General features: G+C 42.5%; 2 protein-coding genes and 1 pseudogene across 5 annotated transcripts in view; 1 reads left to right on the top strand and 2 right to left on the bottom strand.

Moving 5' to 3' along the window:
- Positions 1-1,242: 1,242 nt before the first annotated feature.
- Positions 1,243-7,984, top strand: LOC135572882 (uncharacterized; annotated as a pseudogene).
- Positions 7,985-9,077: 1,093 nt separating this feature from the next.
- On the bottom strand, positions 9,078-15,369 carry LOC115117423 (interferon-induced protein 44-like). 4 transcript variants are annotated; one of them, XM_029645895.2, is made up of 9 exons: positions 15,240-15,368; positions 14,915-15,020; positions 14,358-14,747; positions 14,142-14,196; positions 13,784-13,979; positions 11,960-12,112; positions 11,557-11,728; positions 10,166-10,266; positions 9,078-9,852 (listed from the first exon to the last, which is right to left on the bottom strand). In XM_029645895.2, exons 2-9 carry the CDS (start codon positions 15,003-15,005, stop codon positions 9,667-9,669), a joined length of 1,344 nt encoding a protein of 447 aa, XP_029501755.1. In that variant the 5' UTR covers positions 15,006-15,020; positions 15,240-15,368; the 3' UTR covers positions 9,078-9,666. The 4 variants fall into 4 exon arrangements, 3 of the variants coding, with proteins under 3 accessions (XP_029501755.1, XP_064880673.1, XP_064880674.1); XM_065024601.1 differs by lacking the exon at positions 9,078-9,852 and adding an exon at positions 9,876-10,016 and having other exon boundaries at positions 15,240-15,369; XR_010465085.1 differs by lacking the exon at positions 9,078-9,852 and having other exon boundaries at positions 10,178-10,266; positions 11,044-11,728.
- A 464-nt stretch (positions 15,370-15,833) lies between these two features.
- The window catches only part of LOC115117418 (guanine nucleotide-binding protein G(I)/G(S)/G(O) subunit gamma-7), an 11,511-nt gene continuing 8,512 nt past the window's right edge, over positions 15,834-18,832 (bottom strand). Inside the window, exon 4 of the mRNA XM_065024589.1 lies at positions 15,834-18,832. This exon is cut by the window's right edge and continues 811 nt beyond it. The gene's annotated coding sequence lies outside the window, so the exon portion shown is untranslated.

The raw sequence follows: 18,832 nt of genomic DNA, 5'->3' as shown, positions 1-18,832 counted from the left end.
AGCTGTCATCAAGACAAACCATAGCTACTTTGAAGAATTTAAAATCTAAAATATATTTTGATTTGTTTAACACTTTTTGGGTGACTACATGATTCCATATGTGTTATTTCACAGTTCTGATGTCTTCACTATTATTTTACAATGTAGAAAATAGATAATCCATTTTTGACTGGTACTGTATGTATATATTTTTTTACAGCTCTTGAGATATAATTACTGTTTGGATAACCTTATTCTTAAAAAAAAGAAACTCTTTATGCGATGCGCACCGCAGTGAACACCAGAAGAAGAATTATCACTGAATTGGAACTTGAACCGTCGCTGGAGACTCCGGAACTTGAACCGTCGCTGGAAGCTCCGGAACTTGAACCGTCGCTGGAGACTCCGGAACTTGAACCGTCGCTGGAGACTCCGGAACTTGAACCGTCGCTGGAAGCTCCGGAACTTGAACCGTCGCTGGAAGCTCCGGAACGTGAACCGCCGCTGGAAGTTCCGGAACGTGAACCGCCGCTGGAAGCTCCGGAACTTGAACCGCCGCTGGAAGCTCCGGAACTTGAACCGCCGCTGGAAGCTCCGGAACTTGAACCGCCGCTGGAAGCTCCGGAACTTGAACCGTCGCTGGAAGCTCCGGAACTTGAACCGTCGCTTGAACCGTCGCTGGAAGCTCCGGAACTTGAACCGTCGCTGGAAGCTCCGGAACTTGAACCGTCGCTGGAAGCCCCGGAACGTGAACCGTCGCTGGGAGCCCCGGAACGTGAACCGTCGCTGGAAGCTCCGGAACTTGAACCGTCGCTGGAGTCTCCGGAACTTGAACCGTCGCTGGAAGCTCCGGAACTTGAACCGTCGCTGGAAGCTCCGGAACGTGAACCGTCGCTGGAAGCTCCGGAACGTGAACCGCCGCTGGAAGCTCCGGAACGTGAACCGCCGCTGGAAGCTCCGGAACGTGAACCGCTGCTGGAAGCTCCGGACCGTGAACCGTCGCTGGAAGCTCCGGTACGTGAACCGCCGCTGGAAGCTCCGGACCGTGAACCGTCGCTGGAAGCTCCGGAACGTGAACCGCCGCTGGAAGCTCCGGAACTTGAACCGTCGCTGGAAGCTCCGGAACTTGAACCGCCGCTGGAGACTCCGGACTGTACACACGCACTGGTAGATGAGTGCGTGGAGCCGGCACAGGACGTACACGGGCTGAGCAGGCGCACTGGAGGCCTGGTGCATGGAGCCGGCACAGGTGGCACCGGACTGATGACAAGCTCTTCAGGGCGAGTGCGGGGAGCCGGCACAGGACGTACCGGGCTGGGGAGGCGCACTGAAGACCTGGTGCGTGTAGCCCGCACAAGTGGCACTGGACTACCCGGGCTGATGAACCGTTCTTCAGCACGCCTGCGCTGCAGCATACTCCTCGCCAACACCTCTCTCCGGTATCCCTCATTAAACTCCTCTATCGACTGCCAGATGGTCTCTGGCTCTCTCCTCTGCTCAGCCGACCACCCCTTTCAGATTCCTTGGCGACTCCCTCCAAGGAAGGGTCTCGCATCCTCCCAGAATCTCCTCCCATGTCCAACTCACTTTTGCCTCCATAGCACGCAGCTTGGTCCTTGTGTGTTGGGATATTCTGTCACGATCGTCGATAGGAATGGACCAAGGCACAGTGTGAGTTGAGTTCCACATACTTTATTACACAGTGAAACTACCAAAAACAATAAACATAACACGAATGTGAAAGCCATAGTGCACAAAACACTAACACAAACAATATCCCACAAAACAGGTGGGAAAAAAGGACAACTTAAGTATGATCCCCAATTAAAGACAACGGTAATCAGCTGCCTCTAATTGGGAACCATACTAAAACACCAACATAGAAATATAACGACTAGAACACACCCGAGTCACAGAAGCACCACAGAGAACCCCGGGGGCTCTCTATGGTCAGGGCGTGACACAAAGGCAGCGTCCATGGATACTCGACTTCAGCAACCTCTGCAACTGCCAGGGACCCAAGGCTGGGTTTGTTTACAGAGGTTACATCAGTAAGGACTACGCCCAGACTGGACAGGTGATCAATGATGATAAGGCCTTTCTCTACAGCATCACTGACCTGAGAGAAAAGTCACTATGTCAATCAAATGTATTTACAAAGCCCTTTTTACATCAGCCGATGTCAGTGCTGTACAGAAACCCAGCCTAAAACCCCAAACAACAAGAAATGCAGATGTAGAAGCACGGTGGCTAGGAAAAACTTCCTAGAAAGGCAGGAACCTAGGAAGAAACCTAGAGGGGAACCAGGCTCTGAGGGGTGACCAGTCCTCTTCTGGCTGTGCCAGGTGGAGATTGAACATCTTGGCCATGTTCTGTTATAAACATTTATAGATGACCAGCAGGGTCAAATAATACTAATCACAGTGGTTGTAGATGGTGTAACAGTTCAGCACCTCAGCAGTAAATGTCAGTTGACTTTTCAAAGCCGAGCATTCAGAGTTAGAGACAGCAGGTACAGTAAAGAGAGAGTCAAAAACAGCAGGTCCGGGACAAGGTAGCACGTCCGGTGAACAGGTCAGGGTTCCATAGCCGCTGGCAGAACAGTTGAAACTGGAGCAGCAGCACGACCGGGTGGACAGCAAGGAGTCATCAGGCCAGATAGTCCTGAGGCATGGTCCCAGGACTATGCCTTCTCTCTAGCCCCCTGACAAACTATTGCAGCATAGATACTGGAGGCTGAGACAGGAGGGGTCGGACGACTCTGTGGCTGCGTCCGACAATACCCCCGATGGCCAGTATGGTTTCACAGATAGAAAACATGCTCTTAATGTTGGTGTCTTGTGGTTTCTGAATGGCAATAAAGCACAGGTCAGTTGTATAACAGGAAATCATTACAAAGTCAATGCTGCAGGGATGCATGGCAATGACCTGGTGTTGACAGAGTGTGAGGTCCACAGAGTGGCTAGGCTACCCTGCCGCCCCATTTTAACCCCATTTCTGTCCATACAGAGTTAATAGATCATCTGGCAAAGCCCTGGAGAAACGCACTTTGGACATCTGAGTAAATATTACTGTCTTTGAACCTAACCACACACATGCCTGCACACCACATACCAAAATACATTAATTAAATTATTATTTTTTTAAATGTAGGAAGAAAGAACAATTAAAGTAGAACATCCAGAACTATAGGCTTGAGGTAAAGTCAGTGGTCCAGGCCAGTGTTCTGTTGGTGGGTCAGGTTTGGGCTGGCATGTCCAACTTCTTCAATACCATCAACATGCAAGGCCATCGCTGGCAGTGCAGACAGAAGCCTCACCACACTGGGTATGAGTGCGTGCGTGTGTGCACACAATGGTCAAAGGGCGACAGAGTCGTGCCAAAGTTGACAATATACCTTAACTAGATAGAATCCCACACTACTTTAACTTTGATATCCTGTGGTTGAACAAATCTATTATTTTACCTTTCACAATACAAGAAACTTGAATGTTCTGATATCAAAGTAGCAAGATGAGGCTTTCCTATTTAACAAGGTCACCTTAGAATGTAGGTCCAGTTCTGGAAGATCGCTGACTCATAATTCTGTCTCTGTCTGTCACTTACAGTTTAACCCCATGGCTCCCTTGTAGCAGGATGTACCTGGATATCGCAAGCATGCTACTCTGAATGACCTGTGTGGTGTACGTCGTGGACGCCAGCAAAGTTTCTCAGAAGTCTGCTAAGATGATGGAAAAGTTGGTTGCTATCTGCAAGAAGACCATTCAGATGTCTGAGTGAATAAAGCCCTTAGTGCCTTTTTGCTTTTATTATAGTTTCATAATGCTTTATGACCACAAGGTGCTCCTTTTTACAAGATAATCTACCACTTCAAAAGTAGGTATTTTAAGTAGTGTACAGTGCCTTCGGAAAGTATTCAGACCCCTTGAATTTTTTAAACATTTTGTTAGGTAAATGTGATATTTTATAAATTAGCCAACATTTCTAAAAACCTGTTTTCTGCTTTGTCATTATTGTATATTTTGTGTAGATTGATGGGGAAAAAATGATTTCATCAATTTGAGATACATTTTAGAAGAAGGCTGTAAATGTTATTACATAGTTTTCCCCCTCATGAATCTACACAAAATACCCCACAATGACAAAGCAGAAACAGCTTTTTAGACATTTTTGCTAATTTATACAAAATAAAAAACAGAAAAATCACATTCAGACCCTTTACTCAGTACTTTGTTAAAGCACCTTTGGCAGCGATTATAGCCTTGAGTCTTCTTGGGTATGTGTAATACATTTGCAAAATTTTCTAAAAGCCTGTTTTCACTTTGTCATTATGGGGTATTGTGTGTAGATTGCTGAGGATTTAAAAACCTTTTTTAAAAATAAATTTTAGAATAATGCTGTAATGTAACAAACTGTGGAAAAGGTCAAGGGGTGTGAACAGTTTCTGAAGGCACTGTATATCCTATTCCGACCCTCCTATGTCAGCGTGAAACATTACATGAAATGCATTGTTCCCCATATGTAATCCTCCTAAGAGTCATTTCCCACTGCGTGTTGATCCCAGGCATTCCCCAGCTGGTACTGTTGACCAAAGTGGACAAGGCCTGCAGAATGTTTACCTCAGCCACTACATAAAGAGGAAGGTGAGATGTTTACTCATTGCATGCAACTGCATGGCTGTGAAAGATAGCCAATTAGCGCTTTGTGTAAGTTAAAGGAATAGTTCCCCCAAATTTACATCGGTTTTCTTACCCTGTAAGCAGTCTATGGACAAGGTATGACCTCAATCCATGCTTCGGTTTAGTTTCCCTGGCACAGTTTCCAAATGCATCTGTGGCACAGAACCCATTTAGCATTTGTGGCATAAATCCCATTCAAAGTCATGGGACCTATTGATTAGCATTTTTCACGCATCATGCTCAAATCATCTATAAGTGACTTTCTTGAGCTTCACAATCAATTTGAGATACTTTTGGATGATTTGGACATGAGTGAAACTGTCCAATGACTTGAATGGGATTTGTGCCACAAATGCTAAAATGTTAGCATTTCTAAATCGTGCCAGGGAAATAAAACCAACACATCGATTGCAGTCATACCTTGTCCATAGACTGCTAACAGGGTAAGCAAACCAATGTAGAATTTTATTTGGGCGAACTAGCCCTTTAAGAAATTGCTAAATGTGTTTACAGACCCACGAGTTAAGTGCGTCCCTGAATATTCCTGTGTCTTGTATTCTGCCAGTGAACAACTACAGCCAGGAGTGTGAGCAGGATCAGGACATAGATATCCTGCTGCTCAGTCTGAACCAGATGTTGAACTACGCTGACAGCTTCTTCAAAAACCAGCTAGAGAAGCAGGTAGAGCTGCACCCATCTAAGCCCGGGCCCCACCCCAAACCTGAGCCAACAGGTATTGTACATGCACACAATATTGTGATTATTGTGGATAGCCAGATTAGTTAGATTTAAAATGTTTACTTTCTTTGCTTAGAATGACTATTTCCCTAATAATCCTGTTTGCATGGACACATCTGAAATCAGGCTACCTGATGGCACACTGATAAATGCAGAAAATTTCCAATCAAAATAAACGCTCTACCACTTTATTTCTGGGAAGAATATTTGATTCCGAGTTCGGACATGTGAAAACTCCTTCGATGCATACAGTTGTTCCGAACGCGCTAGAGGGAGGCTCGCTCAGCTGGTGCTAGAACATGCACTGATGAAATACACCACTGGAACCCCAATTAAAGTGTTTCCATGTCCTAATAATTAGAAAGATTGCTCAGAAAACCAGGTGTTTTAATCCACATATGCTTACTTCAATTTCAACCTGACACTGATTTAACCAACAGAGTAAGGTGTTTGAACGACTGTTGCATAATCTGCCTACTTCCATAATCAGTTTAATAACCAATTATTACTGTGCATGTAAACATACTCAAAGAACATTGAGTTACCTATATTTTCTGGGTAAGATGGAGTAATGTAACCAAGTATAGGTTTCATGCATCTATATGTTGTTGGTCTGTGTCTCTTCTCTGCAAACCCTTACTTTAATCTACCATGTTAATAAGGTCCAGATAGAGGTATCTCACCAGTACTCCACCAGAGGTGGGTCTCCTCATCTATAGTCCTGTTCCCCAGCTTCTAATATACTACTGTTGTGGAAATTCAACACAGGGACACTCAGTCAATATTAAATGAATCATTGTTTATTAACAGCAAGCTGGAGAGGTTACAGTCAAACAGATGCATAAAGTACTGTTCTGAAGTGAGCTCCCCCAGGGCAGTCCTGTTAGTTCTCTTATACTGGTTACAGACACATTACATGATCACCGCATTCTTATCGGCCGACTGCCTTGCCTGGTTCACCAACTACTTCTCAGAGTTCAGTGTGTCAAATCTGAAGGCCTGTTGTCCGGACCTCTGGCAGTCTCTATGGGGGTGCCACAGGGTTCAATTCTCGGGGCAACTCTTCTCTGTATAGATCAATTATGTCGCTCTTGCGGCTGGTGAGTCTCTGATCCACCTCTACGCAGACGACACCATTCTGTATACTTCTGACCCTTCTTTGGACACGGTGTTAACTAACTTCCAGACGAGCTTCAATGCCATACAACTCTCCTTCCGTGGCCGCCAACTGCTCTTAAACGCAAGTAAAACTAAATGCATGCTCTTCAACTGATAGCTGCCCACCCGCCTAGCATCACTACTCTGGATGGTTCTGACTTAAAATATGTGGACAACTACAAATACCTAGGTGTCTGGTTAGACTAAACTCTCCTTCCAGACTCACATTAAGCATCGCCTATCCAAAATTAAATCTAGAATCCGCTTCCTATTTTGCAAAAAAATAATCCTTCACTCATGCTTGGGTAGAATTCAGGAAGCCATCTCCTGAAACACACACTCAAATACACAAACTACAACACAGAAACTAGGGAACATAACAATGCTGCCAAACATACCCTTGTAAAACGGACTATCCTACCGATCCTTGACTTCGGCGATGCCACTTACAAAATAGCCTCCAACACTCTACTCAGAAAATTGGATGCAGTCTATCACAGTGCCATCCGTTTCGTCACCAAAGCCCCATATACTACCCACCACTGCGACCTATATGCGCTCTTTTTGGCTGGCCCTCACTTCATATTCGTCGCCAAACCCACTGGCTCCAGGTCATCTATAAGTCCTTGCTAGGTAAAACCCTGCCTTATCTCAGCTCACTGGTCACCATAGCAGCGCCCACCCGTAGCACGCGCTCCAGCAGGTATATTTCACTGGTCACCCCCAAAGTCAATTCCTCCTTTGGCCGTTCTCTGCTGCCAATGACTGGAACGAATTGCAAAAATCACTGAAACTGGAGACTCATATCTCCCTCACTAACTTTAAGTATCAGCTATCAGAGCAGCTTACAAATCATTGCACCTGTACATAGCCCATCTGTAATAGCCCATCCAACTACCTCATCCCCATATTGTTATTTATTTTATTTATATATATATATATATATATATATATATATATATATATATAATTTTGCTCCTTTGCACCCCAGTATCTCTACTTGCACATTCATCTTCTGCACATCTATCACTCCAGTGTTTATTTGCTAAATTGTAATTATTTCCCACTACGGCCTATTTATTGCCTTACCTCCCTAATCTTACTTCATTTGCTCACACTGCATATAGACTTTTCTATTGTGTTATTGACTGTATATTTGTTTGTGTAACTCTGTGTTGTTGTATGTGTCACACTGCTTTGCTTTATCTTGGCCAGGTCGCAGTTGTAAATGAGAACTTGTTCTCAACGGCCTACCTGGTTAAATAAAGGCATAGTTCATAGGATTGGTTCTGGCATGTGTCTGGCACTGTCTCCTATCTTAACTTCTAGAATATATTCTGGGTGTTCTGCCAGATGGTCCTAAGGAGGGGCTCATGTCGCCCCCTCTCATATCTTTACCAATCACAGGCAGGAACCAAGGATTACACTAAGACAAGATGAACATTTTCAAGGCTATCTCTTCACAAGTTAACATTTTCCGTCACGCTACTTTCATGATTCAAGACATGATCAACATTGTTGTTACTGATTCATGTTCTTACCATTCTCCTTACATATTTAATTAAAATGATTTACTCTTCTGCTTTTACTCAATGATTGTTGTAAAAATGGTTTGCTGTTTGTACCGGACTGCATCTCCACATGTCTCTTATGTTGGATGTCTCTCTCTGTCTTTCTGAAAGTTTGGACAACTGTAGAGCAAGTGTGAGTGAGTCAGGCCCTAGATATGCAACAGATATTTATTCAGCATTTAGTTCTTTTATATGAAAATACTGTATTGAACAAAGTACAATGAGCAGTATGTCTTATCTGACCAATAGCAGTACAGACTCTACAGAGAAGTGTTGGTAGACAACCTTACAATACGACATACACATATTGTATCTAATTACAATATACAGTACACTAAGTGGACAAAACATTAAGAACACCTCTTTCCATGACAGACTGACCAGGTGAAGCCGGGTGAAAGCTATAATCCCTTATTGATGTCACTTGTTAAATCCACTTCAATCTTTGCCGATGAAGGGGAGGACACAGGTTAAAGATAGATTGTTAAACCTTGAGACATGTATTGTGTATGTGTGCCATTCAGATTGTAAATGGGCAAGACAAAATACTTAAGTGCCTTTGAACAGTGTATGGTAGTAAGTGGCAGGCACACCGGTTTGTGTCAAGAACTAAAACACTGCTGCGTTTTTCACACTCAACAGTTTCCCGTGTGTATCAAGAAAAGTCCTCCACACAAACGACATCAATATTAGCAAGGTGTTCCTAATGTTTACTATACTCAGTGTAAATCTGTTAGTATAATTCAATTATGCCGATGTGCTTTCATCAATTGAAAGCCCTTCATCTATTTTATGAGAATTTGTAAGATTTCTTGTTTGCATAAAATAGACGCAGACCAGTCTTTAAATAATAGGTAATATAATTTATTCTCGGAGCGCGCTACCACTCAAACACATGCATCAGTTTAAATACAGATCATGACGTCATTTCACTGCCTTAACCGAACCCCCCTCGACAGGACAAAGTAAGGTGAAAAGTTCATTCTAACTTACTAACACACTCCCAGATAACTTTTGACCCCTCAACATTATCGATCACCACTGAACTGACAGTTTTAATTAACAGAAACCCTAGGAATGCACTCACTGCCTTATCTAAAAACCCCAGAGCTAAGTTTCAGTTGGGTCAACCATAGGCTAACGACCTTATGTGTTTACACAGTCCACAACCCATTTGTTCCTGCCCAGTAGAAATGGTGTTCATTAACATTTTATTCCTCCTTGTCCTGTCACACAATTTCTTCTTATGAACTCATATTGTTAATCAGATATAATATAACAGAGAAGAAGTTTACGTACAGTTCCATTTAAAATGATTTGTTCGGTCATATTAATCATCATTTCCCAACAAAATCATAACTGGGAAAAGTCAGAATGGAATCGCCTCAGAGAATTAAGATAAAAATGTTTATAAAGCCATAACTAAAAGTTGCTATTTTAACACATCGAGGATCAGTGTATTCCCCTTAATCCAAAACAGACCCACTAGAAGGTAAACCCATAACTGACTTCAGATCAGTATCACACACACACACCCCTAGTCACTCAGACTGTTCTCCATCCTGATAGATGTCATCAAAGTAGTTGTTAGAGTAGCGAAGCATCTGGACCACGGCAGTGAGCAGGAAGATGTCTGTGTGGATGTCCAGCTCAAACTCACGACTGTAGTTCTTCACTGGCAGGACACAGGACTGGGACACACCCAGACACACACTCACCTCACGGGTCTGAAACAAACACACACACACACAACTGTAGTTATTCACTGGCAGGACACAGGACTGGGACACACCCAGACACACACTCACCTCACGTGTCTGAAACACACACACACACCTCACGGGTCTGAAACAAACACACACACACCCAGACACACACTCACCTCACGGGTCTGAAACAAACACACACACACACACACCCAGACACACACTCACCTCGCGGGTCTGAAACACACATACACACACACACACACACGGTTGTAGTTAAATAAACATGGTGTACTATGTGAGAATAGGGTTCCAGACTCAGCCATGCACTCACCATCCTCTCTATGTAGTGGCTGAAGTATATGTTGGTCAGGTCTTCTCTCACTAGAGGACAGGCCTCATCCACCTTAGTAAGCAGGACCAGCTGGGGAATACCTAGTGACACAACACCAGGTTTGGGTAGGTTACTTTCTAAATGTAATCCGTTAGTTACTAGTTACTTGTCCAAAATTGTAATCAGTAATGTAACATTTGGATTACTCAAATTACATTGCGTTACTTTTAAATTACTTTTCCCTTAAGAGGCATTAGAAGAAGACAAAAATGTATGTTACCAATTGAACGACAACAATTGCAGGATAAATCAATGTTAAAGTTTGCATAGCTGGCCATATATGGATGTTACATTTTACTTTATGGGTTGGTTGTGTAGGCTTCTCCTAACTCATCGCTTCTACTACATATAATAATATGATTAAATTATATCTTTACATTAATATATATATAATTCATAAGTCCAAAAATGGATGTAGCAACTACAGATTCCCCCTTTAAGTCTATCAAATACATACGAGTTTGAACATGTGTTCATTTGTTATCAGCATGAATTAGATTGAGCAATAAAAGACCCACTTTTATTCCATAGGCTGGGATCCGTACTATGCAGCTGTTGCAAGAGAGCATTTTTCACTGGCTGTCCACTGGTTTCAAAAACAATGATTGGGTAGGCAGCTTAAACTTCTTGAATTCAACAATTTTTGGGTTCAAAAATACGTTTAGATTTGTGAACAGCCATCCACAACAACCACAACACGTCAGGCGCAAATAGCTAAATGTGAGAGCAGCAGTGTGATTCACACCAATGTGCTATGTAGATATCAATAATAAGTGATATCCGTATGCAGTAGACTACACCACTGCTGTCATCCTTACCTCCAAGCGTTTATTCAAGTTGGATAATCTTTGGATGCCGACAGCAGTCGCGCCATTGGAAGACATAGCTTGGACTGTAGCCTAGAAAAGCCAATTCTTGCTCTTATCCCGTGATCCATCAAACCCATTTGGTGTGTCATCATAGTGGTCTCTGGTTTATGGTCAGACTTGCTGAGGTGGAACAGACTTAAACTTGCCTTTTTTCAACGCTGATTTGAATGTCATTGAGAAAACAGAGAGGAGTATAATATACATTTTTCGCAAACATCCTTTCTGAATGTAAAAGTAATCATTGAAGTAATCATCTAGTTTTCAAAAGTATCTGTAATCTGATTACAATATTTTTGCTGGTAACGTAACGGATTACAGTTAGCGATTTTTGTAATCCCTTACATGTAACGGAATACATGTAATCTGTTACTCCCCAACCCTGCACAACACACACATGTTAACACACACACACAGACATGCACAGACACGTAAACACACACGCACACTCATTTCCTTCCTTACCCAGCTTGTTGATCCCCTTGCGGATGGCGGCGAGCTTGTCTACCATTTTAGCAGAGAGCAGAGCGACCTTGCAGGCATCCAGTACGTAGACCACACAGTGGATCGTGTCCTTCAGGCTGGGCGACTTACAGACCCCAACACCATCCGTCTGGACAGACATGGACGGGTTGAACTGGGGGAGAGAAACAGGACATCAGCCCCCAAGATATATATACTACTGCTTCTGCTACTGTACTATCAAGCACATGCTTTCCCTACCGTGAGGCTGGTGCTACTTTAAGTCAGAGGACAGGCTCATTGTAATGACTGGAATGATTGGTATCAAACACATGAAATCCTCTTGTTGATAGAATGAATAGAAATGTATCTTCCCCCACTGCTATCATTTGCCAGTTTTACACACCTGGTACCGGTCCTGTACGTGGCCCTTCAGGATACTGTTGATGTCGTCTATATCCATCCCTGCGCTGGGTCCTTCCTCCAGACCCATGGTGTCACACAGGACCAGAGGGAGAGCCTTCCCACCCTGCTCTGCCTTGATGCTGTAGGTACGGAACTACAGAGAGAGTTAGAATGTTAAGTCCTGTACAATAGCGAGGCTCCAGAGGTTTTGTCTAATTTCAGCCAGAAGTTTTGAAGGTGGTGCTCACGAGCCAAAACGGGTCCCCGAACATTAGGCGCAATTGTGTACTACATCATCCATTTCGTATGATATGTTATGGATTCCATTTCGTAGGATATGTTATGGATTCCATTTCGTAAGATATGTTATGGATTCCATTTCGTAGGATATGTTAAGGATTCCATTTTGTATGATATGTTATGGATTTCATTTCATAGGATATGTTATGGATTCCATTTCGTAGGATATGTTATGGATTCCATTTCGTAGGATATGTTATGGATTCCATTTCGTAGGATATGTTATGGATTCCATTTCGTAGGATATGTTATGGATTCCATTTTGTATGATATGTTATGGATTCCATTTCGTAGGATATGTTATGGATTCCATTTCGTAGGATATGTTATGGATTTCATTTCGTAGGATATGTTATGGATTCCATTTCGTAGGATATGTTATGGATTCCATTTCGTAGGATATGTTATGGATTCCATTTCGTAGGATATGTTATGGATTCCATTTCGTAGGATATGTTATGGATTCCATTTCGTAGGATATGTTATGGATTCCATTTCGTAGGATATGTTATGGATTCCATTTCGTAGGATATGTTATGGATTCCATTTCGTAGGATATGTTATGGATTCCATTTCGTAGGATATGTTATGGATTCCATTTCGTAGGATATGTTATGGATTCCATTTTGTATGATATGTTATGGATCTCCATTTCGCACAATAGGTTTTGTAAGTGCTTAAAGGGCAATTCCACAACTTTTCAACCTCATGTTCATTATCTCCAGCGCAATGCCATTGTCCACATATGTGAAAACAACACATTTCTTTGTTTTGTAGAAAAAAATATATACTCGTTCTATATAATTGTTGTCTGTTTTAATTGTTTTTTCTCTTTTGTTGGTTGGGTGGTGGTTTTCGGTTGGAGGGCGACATTGGTTGGGGTGGGTTTCGGGAGGGGACTGTGTAGGGGGGGGGTCTTGGATGTTTGAGGGGTAGCTCTCGGGAGAACTATGGGGGGGATCTTGGATGGTTTTTGGCCTGGGAGTTGGGAACTTGGGCCGATGACCTAGAGGTCATTGGTTCGGGTCTCTGATTCGACTTGGTGGGAGATCTGTCGATGTGCCCTTGGACGGGGCGCTTGACCCTGGTTGCTCCTGTGGGCCACTCTGGATGGGCGTGCCTTCTAGATGGCTGAACGTAATGTAAATGTCGAGCAGGTTCACTGCAGATAGAGTGTATGTTTTAAAATTCTATAAAATATATATATATATATATATATATATATATATATATATATAAATTAAATAAAGTTCTACCCAATGACATCATCAAAAGTTTTAAAAAATAAAAAAAATAAACAGTGATTTTCATACACAAAACTCATCACAGAGAAGTATTTTTTTTAGAACATTTATTTTATCTTTTTAACCACAGATCATAGAAACACCGTTTTCCCATATGTAGACACTGATATGGTGCTGGAGATAATGAATATGGTGTGAAAAGTGGCGGCATTGCCCTTTAAGATCCCGGCCTGTATCTTTAAGCCACACACAATCATGCACGCACAAACACAGTACTGTACCTGTGTGGTGAGGCTGGTGCCAGCGCTGCCGGTGTTAGCCTGCCCGGTAACATGTCCTTTGAAGACAGAGTTGATGGAGTTGAAGAAGCTGGACTTGCCGGCCCCGACCGGACCCACCAGCAGAACTCTGACCTGGACCAGAGACTTTACCTCAGGCTTATAGTTCTTGATATAGTCCATCAGGCGTTCCTTGGTGCTGTTAATGATAGAGATGGATGGAGAAAGGAAGAGAGAGAGATGGGTGACAGACTGGATTCATTAATTTAAGTCTGTTCACTGGAACAGCAGAAGTGGTACTAGATGCATCACTAGTTGCATAGCATTATGATTTTTGTACCGCTTTTGAGATTTAACATACCCATATCCTTCGAAGTCAATTTTCCTCCAAGGAGTCTTCAGAAGGCCTACACACTCTGCCAGAAATTGAGACAAACAACAAAACAATCGGATTTAATCAATACACTAATTGCTTAACCTGGCCTTCTGACTGGTTAGAATATTTTGCCATATTGGTTACATGTATCCAATCGTTTCAGTGATGCCTAGGGAGTAGGGGCTATAAAGGACCACTCACCTTCCACTCTGTATACCTCACACTCTGTCAGCTGCAGGTCATTGCCATGCATCTCTTCTGCTTCAAAGGTGTAGCAGTTCCCTGCAACAATTTGAACTGTAGCGGTGCTATTATTAAGAAACCACAAGGCACCAACATTAAGACCATAGGCTCCATCTGTGAAACCATACTGGCCATCGGTACTGGACACACGCAGTGGCTTTTCTCTCTGGTCAGTGATGCTGTAGAGAAAGGCCTTATCATCATTGATCACTTGTCCAGTCTGGGCGTAGTCCTTACTGATGTAACCTCCGAAAACAAACCCAGCCCTGTTGTAGGCCACAAGTACGGTGGGTCCCTGGCCATCACAGCGGCTGTGGAAGGCTATATTCATGTAGCCATGGACGCTGGCTTAGAGCAGAACAAAATATAATAGAAAAGTACTTTATTACCTTTTACTGAACCAATCGCTTTGTTCTGCCTGCATTGCAGGTATCTGGCCTGAGAATAAAATTCATCCCATAAAATATCATACAAATAAATATTCCATTAAAATGAAGTCCATTGTTCCGACAAACCTTTGTAGAGCAGGTGGAGTCTGACATGGCCGAACAGAGACAGCAGCTTCTTCTCCTGTTCTACTGACAGATTGGACTTCACAACACTCATGACGTCACCAAGGAACTGAGGTAGAAAGACCAGCAATGAATAGTAACAGAAACCCATCATACTGATGAACCTCACCTCGCTGTATAGACATGCACCGAGGAAAGAGCGAAAGGCTTATAAAGAGAAGACAACAACCTGTCATACTTCCACAGACGCCGCCCCACAGATATCTGTTAGAATTGCTTATTTGAAGCGCTTTCTTTAGACTTGTCATGATGGTGATGAAGTTCTTACCGTTTGTAACTGATGATCGTGGAAATATAACTCCTTTTAATGCAGTGGGCTGCTGGGCTTCAAATCACAACATAATCGACCACAAAATCCAGGTCGTTGCTGCGCCACCCTAAAACAGGCGTACAGTAGGTGTGGCTTATCTTTTCTTAAAATAGACATTTACTTTGACTCGCTCAACCTGCTTTTTCTCAAATACGGGAAAGGACGGGTAGTGTGAGATTGATAGAGCTCTGCTGGCACGCCAGGTGGGTGCGGTTATTTTAGCAGCATACTACAACGTACAGCCCCCGGGGGAGGGACTGCACCTTACACGGCCTGTAGTCTTCCCTCCACAAGTCATGTCAGGAAATCGGGTAGAAGATGGCTTAGAAACAAAACATAATGCTATTTCATTGACAATGAGTTGAAATTCTATCGGAGGCTAGAGAAGCTTCTATGGTCACTTTCAAATTACCTGTTTTTTTTTTGTGTGTGTGTGTGTGTGTGTGTGTGTGTGTGTGTGTGTGTGTGTGTGTGTGTGTGTGTGTGTGTGTGTGTGTGTGTGTGTGTGTGTGTGTGTAAGAAGATAAGGAGCAGGTCAGAACAACACAGGCGTTATTATCATATTTTTTATTACTGTTGTCTACTTTTCAATATCATATTTTTTTAACAGCAATATCCACAAAAATATGAACAGTAAAGTCTTAACAGTAAAGTATTTAACTGTAAAATATCAACAGTAAAGTCTTAACAGGAAAGTATTTAACTGTAAAATATGAACAGTAAAGTCTTAACAGGAAAGTATTTAACTGTAAAATATCAACAGTGTGCAAAAAAACATGAGTTATGGCACATCAGAGCGACCAGATACAAAAAATAGATATTACATTTCCTTCATAATCAGTAACTGATCATTCACAATGAATCAAGGCAAAAAGATACGGTAACGCTTGACTTTACAGTCCTGTCCCAGCCGGAAGGAACACATTGTGGTAACAATGGGGACTTTCAACCTCGGACCAAATAGTCCTCGCTTGCAACGAAACACATGTTTTTACCATGTTATTGATAAGCAAATACCAAGTTAAAGGAGACTGTAAAACAAAGTGTTACCAGAGATACATACTGTATATGCATCCACAGGAGATAAAAACACAATGATGAGTCCAGGTAAAACTGACCCGAGACCAGTGTCTAGGGACAGAAATTAGTTTTAGGGTTCTAGCGTTCTGCTCTGGGTAAGATCTAGGATCAGATTCCATTCCCCAAATCCTGACAATCTTTTGGGGTTGAAAACTTCAAACTGACCTAGATCAGCTATAGTGAATGATGTGGGAATGGGAGCACCACAAGACTTCCATTCTAGAGCTTTGTGTCCTCTTTTAAGACTGTTCACTCAAATACTCTCAACTATTCTCAAGTCTAGGGCTAGAATGTTGTTCCTGACCATGTGACTGACCAGGTAAAACTCCTGGTCCTAACCAGCATACAACACAATACACCACAACAAGGCAAACCATCAATCAACCAATCAATCAATCAAAAATAACTGTCCATGGAATGAATTAATTAAGAAATAGCAAGATTGTCCCTCAGATAATCAATTGTAAAAGACATTAGGAAACTGTGTGTGTGTGTGTGTGTGTGTGTGTGTGTGTGTGTGTGTGTGTGTGTGTGTGTGAGAGAGAGAGAGAGAGAGAGAGAGAGAGAGAGAGAGAGAGAGAGAGAGACAGTGTTTTAATGGTTCAGGTTTGTTTCTCACAGTGCTGTGCCTGTGTATAAGACGCTATGCTACGAATACGGCCATGCTTTGTAGATGTGGTTGGCTCCCCATTTAGTCACTAGGGGATTGTGTGTGTGTGTGTGTGTGTGTGTGTGTGTGTGTGTGTGTGTGTGTGTGTGTGTGTGTGAGCGTGTGCGTGTGTGAGTGTACGTGTGTGTGTGTGAGTGTGTGTGTATGTGTGTGTGAACCTGTCTCAAGCTGAATGAGGAAACAAACAGACTCAATTCTGACAGAAGGGAAACATTTACGCAAAAATGGAACGTCCACAGAAAAGATTCTGCAACAGGCTGACATTCAATTAAAGTGCCTTTTTTTTTTAATGGAAAAAGTTTGATGCACTTTGATTGAATTCTGGCCTAAGTTTTATCTTACAAACACTGTACAGTTCGATAATAATACTCGACTGACCTGCTTCTATTTAGAAAGAAACTCAAACCAAACCCCAAAAAGCTACTCTCAAAACGTATCACTTTTGCACTTAAAGAAAGTTTATACACTTTTGTTTTTATTTTCTCTAGTGTCTTTTACATTTTTTACAATCAAGTTTGGTTTGGGAGTAGAGAAATGGGTCTGTGGAGGTTGGGAGACGGGACAACACTTTGTAATTGGCTCTTGTTCCTCAATAAAACACATGATGATCCAATAAGCAAAGCCCATTATGTGATGCTTGCTCTCATTGGCAGAACTAGTGAATTCTATAACCACTGATATAGGATAAGATATTTGTACACCCCCTTATGGTTCAAATTAAGATTGGGGGTGATAATTTGATCCTAGATCTGTGGTTAAGGTAAACTTTTGCCTCAAGTGTAAAGTTAAGGAGTGAATGGAAACCTACAGTATCTGCTAAGTGTATGGCAATAAATGGACAAAATATCGAAACAATAATTAATAAAAAAACATATATATATATATACTTCTGGTGTTAAAAACTTGAACACAGTTAACCTCTCAGTACTTGGCAATACTCAAGAAAAAAGTTTCATTAGGCTGCATTTACACAGGCAGCACAATTCGGATCTTTTGCCCAATTATTGGAAAAAGAGCTGATCTGATTGGTCAAAAGACCAATTAGTGGACAAAGATCTGAATTAGGCTGCCTGTGGCAGCCTTTTAGACACAAATCTAGTATCAGATGACCCTCCCTAAATCCTAACCTTTACCATTAGAGGGAAAACACAAGACTGATCTTAGATCAGTGTCTATGAGCAACTTACTCCACAAGTCGACACAGCTGGAGTTTTGGCCGATAGAAAACCCACTGACCAAGAATTCAAAACCAAAGCAGAAACAGTTTTGATCGATAACCTTCACTAGAGTAGGGGAGTATGTAGCCTATACTTTAGCTCAGTGGGCTAACACAGTCTTGTGGCATTGCAGATGATCCGGGATTAAACCCAGTGGGTACATATGCAGCATGTACCAACCTGCTCAGTGTTTACAATGCCATGTTTCTTGTGGAAACGCTGACATTGTGATACTTAGCAAGTCAGTGGCAAGTCAGCCACTATATGGCTAACAAACACACCGTGTATAGCCACGGTGCTTTAGTGATGAGTAACCATGCCTGGGACCTGAAGACTTGTATTAGCTTCCACGGCTAATGGCTAGGCTTTAGCTGACAGGGCTAACACATCTTGCATCACATGGACGACCCAGGTTTTACACCAGATTGGTCACACATTTTTACATTTACATTTAAGTCATTTAGCAGACGCTCTTATCCAGAGCGACTTACAAATTGGACATGCACCCTCCACCTCACTCCTTACCCAAATGTACCTTACACCCATCATTCCACAGCACCCAGAGATACATGCTATCAGTCAAT

This window comes from Oncorhynchus nerka, linkage group LG2 (assembly GCF_034236695.1).
Source record: "Oncorhynchus nerka isolate Pitt River linkage group LG2, Oner_Uvic_2.0, whole genome shotgun sequence".
In the NCBI taxonomy this organism is placed as follows: domain Eukaryota; kingdom Metazoa; phylum Chordata; class Actinopteri; order Salmoniformes; family Salmonidae; genus Oncorhynchus; species Oncorhynchus nerka.
This window is presented reverse-complemented; position numbering and strand designations above follow the sequence as displayed.

Bases quoted from the DNA above. Each gene is read 5' to 3' on its own strand.
- LOC115117423 (XM_029645895.2), bottom strand. From the start codon at position 15,005: ATGAGTGTTGTGAAGTCCAATCTGTCAGTAGAACAGGAGAAGAAGCTG. The intron at 14,748-14,914 runs GTTTGTCGGAAC...TTCTGCTCTAAG, and splicing joins ACTCCACCTGCTCTACAAAG to CCAGCGTCCATGGCTACATG. The intron at 14,197-14,357 runs GTGAGTGGTCCT...AATTTCTGGCAG, and splicing joins TGAGGTATACAGAGTGGAAG to AGTGTGTAGGCCTTCTGAAG.